The 3,771-nt window shown below is 52.4% G+C and overlaps 1 protein-coding gene across 10 annotated transcripts in view; it reads left to right on the top strand.

The window, feature by feature from the left end:
• Window positions 1-3,771, top strand: part of ATP2B2 (ATPase, Ca++ transporting, plasma membrane 2) — a 296,812-nt gene that overhangs the window by 258,162 nt on the left and 34,879 nt on the right. For all 10 annotated transcript variants that reach the window (XM_006758266.2, XM_006758265.2, XM_015560370.1 and 7 more), the window contains 2 exons: window positions 292-533; window positions 1,479-1,713. In XM_006758266.2, coding sequence (XP_006758329.1) covers window positions 292-533; window positions 1,479-1,713 — 477 coding nt within the window. The remainder of the gene's footprint in view (window positions 1-291; window positions 534-1,478; window positions 1,714-3,771) is intronic.

Here is a 3,771-nt window from a genome sequence, read left to right as displayed (position 1 = left end):
GATGCAATTTTACCTGTCTTGTTTTCCTTCTTAAAAAAAGAAAAATCTGAAGAAGAAAAGAAGGCATAATTCTAAGGTTCTTATTTTTTTCTATCACTTTTCATGTTTGAAATAGCTTGTAATTTTTTTAAAGTTGATCTTGCATAACTCCTTGCATCGGGAGCCAGGATTGTGTCTGGGATGCAGAGGGCTGAGGGTGCAGGGGAAGGCAAAGGGCTCCCAGAGCCTGGCCCCCACCCCTCAGACCACAGAGGCAACCCCCTGTGAAACCCCCCACCTCTGTCTTCACAGCCCCCAGAGAAGGAGGGCGCGCTGCCTCGGCAGGTGGGCAACAAGACCGAGTGCGGCCTGCTGGGCTTCGTGCTGGACCTGAAGCAGGACTACGATGCCGTGCGCAGCCAGATGCCGGAGGAGAAGCTGTACAAAGTGTACACGTTCAACTCTGTGCGCAAGTCCATGAGCACAGTCATCAAGCTGCCGGACGAGAGCTTCCGCATGTACAGCAAGGGCGCGTCTGAGATCGTGCTCAAGAAGTAAGTGGCACAACGGGCAGGCCGTGGCGCGGGGAGCCAGGGACCATGGGTGTCACAGCTCCAGCTGTCCAGCCAGAGAAGCCATCTGGCACCCAGAGGCTCAGAGAGGGCCCTGCCCACCTCCAGGTCCCTTGCCCGGTGCTTTTTCCACTATTTCCTCTTTAAAATATATATCGAGAGTCCTCCTCCTCCTCCTCCTCTCTTAGTAGGAAGTTCTACACATTATCACTGTGGGATCCCTCTTATTTCACTTCCCTTAGAATAGAGTTGGTTGATGGTAGTGATTTTCACTGTCAGCCAGTCTCCTCTGACTCCAGGTACCAGATCTAAGCCTAGAGAACTAGGCAAGTTACTCCCTGACTCTGGGCCTCAGTTTCCCCACTTGTACCTTGAAGGGATTGGTCTAGTCTAGTGGTTCTGAACCCTGGCTACACCCTAGAATCCCCAGGGAGCTATTAAGAAACCATCGATTCCTGGAATTACCCCCAGACAAACTGAACTGAAACTTCTGGAGTAAGGCTCACACATGGGTATTTATTTATTGTGTCCCTCGTGCCATTCTAATGTGCAAGCAGGGTCAAGAACCACTAGCCTAAGTTTTATACCCTTTAAAAGCCATTTTTGCTGTGGAACTATTTTTTCAGATGAATCTTGTGAATATAAAACAGATAAAAGTAAACCTGCTCTTTGCTGAGTGTGCTGGGGCAGATATTACAAGGAGGCTGCCTGATTTCTTTTTGGTGGTTCCTATTTCATCCATGCCTGGGGCCCATGGGGCCTGTACCAGCCCTGGAGCCTTATGGGGGATGGGCTGGACAGGCATTGGATGACCCACCACAGCCAGCTGGGCATCACTAGGGAGAAGGAAGTGAACTTGAGCCAGTCAGAGAAAAGATCCCTGGGCCCTTGGCTGGACTTTACCCATCTCCATCCCACCCTCCCCAGGTGCTGCAAAATCCTCAACGGGTCAGGTGAGCCCCGGGTCTTCCGGCCCCGTGACCGGGATGAGATGGTGAAGAAGGTGATCGAGCCTATGGCCTGTGATGGGCTCCGCACCATCTGTGTGGCCTACCGCGACTTCCCCAGCAGCCCCGAGCCTGACTGGGATAATGAGAATGATATCCTGAACGACCTCACTTGCATCTGTGTGGTGGGCATTGAGGACCCCGTGCGGCCTGAGGTAGGCCCCCCACTAGATCAGGGAAAAAGGTTGAGGCTAGGAGTCCAGCCAGCTGGGTGACCTGGCATAAGTCACCTCACCTCTCTGAGCCTCAGTTACTCTGTGACACACCTAGGGTCTTCTTACCTTCTCTTAGACATTCAGACTCACCAGACCAGCATAGGCCAAACTTGGCATTGATCTGCTCAGGTTATAAGGCGGAATCCACACCATGCCGGCAATTCTGGAGCCATCCACCCAGCCATTCAAGACCTTCACTGGCCCCCCAAGTGATAGGCGTGAGTGCTGCCCTGTTTTAGAAGCCCCCTGCTCCACAGGAGCCAGGACCTCCTGTAACAAATTCACAGGCCTAGATTCCTAGGTCCATGAAAAGGAGATGGCCAGTAACAAAGGTCACCAGACTCAGGACAACCCCAAGTATGGTATTCCCGTCAGCATCTAGAGTTCTCTCCGTCCAGATCCGGTTTACCAATTAGTTCACACTCGCCAACTTGCCTAGGGTCACAGCCGACAGTCTACCTTGATCAGGTTTCCAGGGGAACAGACCTAGAAAGTTAACAGAAGGTCAGATTCTCAAGCTGAAGGGTAGGGGAATGACGACAGCACAGCCTTCCCCATGAGGATGGAGGGAGTTGATGTACCAAGTTCATCTAATGCGGTGCTCAGCTTACAGTAGGTCTTCAGTCTCCTTTAGCTGAATCTGAGCCAAGAATTCAGGGCTGAGGGTTTGCAAGGACGGGAAGGATGGGATGTGAGTGGTTAGTCAGTCTGCCCAGGCCAGCGAGAGGCTGTGGGGAGAGGAGAGAGCTACCTCAAGTCTCCAAAACACTGATGTGGACAGATGGAACACTTACCCTGAGGGGCCCAGAGGGCAGAGCTTAGGACACCAGGCAAGGAGAGAGGAGCCAGCCTCTCCTTCCTCCCAGGACTAACACAGCCTGGGGTCTAGACCCGATTTCCTGGCCAGGCCCCAGCTGGGTCCAGGTGGCCACCGCTGTAGGATTGGTGACAGTGCTCCAGGGGCCACCCTCCTCCATCAGTGGCAACTTCCATCTTCCCCACTTGCCCTGACTATTTTCTGGGGCCTCTGGGCATTCCCTGCTCCTCTTAGAGCCTCTGGGCATTCCCTGCTCCTTTTCAAGGGAAAGGGGTAGACAAGATGCTCACTAAGTTTCCATCCCCAATGTTGATTCCAAAGACCAAAAGAAACAAGAAGGTCACAGACATGGACTTTCATGTTTAGGCAGCAGGGAGAGGGATCAAGAGTGTGAGCTCAGGCATCAGACAGACCTGGGATCCTGAGTCCTAGCATTACTGGCTGCGGTGACCTGGGACCAGTTACATAACCTCTCTGAGCCTCCGTTTCCTCATTGTAAATGAGATAATAGTATTATGCACACGCACGTTCACACACACACACACACACAGATACTGAAATCACCAAATCATGTACATACAGGCAATAGGAAAGGTGGCACAAGATAGGTGGTCCGTAAATGTGGATCCCCTTCCTTTCTGCCCCTCCCCAATAGATTCATTATTCTGGATCTAATGACACATCACAGGCCCTAATACAGAGCCTCGCTTGCAGAAGATGCTCGATGAGTGTTTGTGAAAGGAATGAATGAGAATGGATAGGACTTGAACCCAAATCTTCTAACACTGCCTGGTGTTCATCTTACACACACACACACACACACACACACACACACACGCCTCCTCATTCCCACCCAGAGCCTAAAACTGCAAAGACAACTAGTGCCCTGGTGCTTACACCAGAGCCCATATGCGTTTTCCTGCAGACCACATCTCTCCCTGGACAGACAGGATGTTTTTTCAGCCCTGATATGGGATGCCTGCTCATTACCAGCTGCTAATGGGTTCAGGCTTCACCGTGATGTGTTATCTCCTCACAAGCCCTGGAGACTTGTCCCTGCACAGCGCATGAGGCTGGCCTGCAGTGCCCCTGTCCTTCCCATCCCCAGGATCCCCCTCCAGCCCCACATGCCCAGAGCTCCTGGCTCATCACCCTGCCTCAAAACACCCCTGGGGTGGGCG

This window comes from Myotis davidii, unplaced genomic scaffold (assembly GCF_000327345.1).
Source record: "Myotis davidii unplaced genomic scaffold, ASM32734v1 scaffold73, whole genome shotgun sequence".
Classification (NCBI taxonomy): Eukaryota; Metazoa; Chordata; class Mammalia; order Chiroptera; family Vespertilionidae; genus Myotis; species Myotis davidii.
The sequence above is the reverse complement of the archived record's forward strand: the minus strand, read 5'-3'. Positions and strand labels throughout refer to the sequence as shown.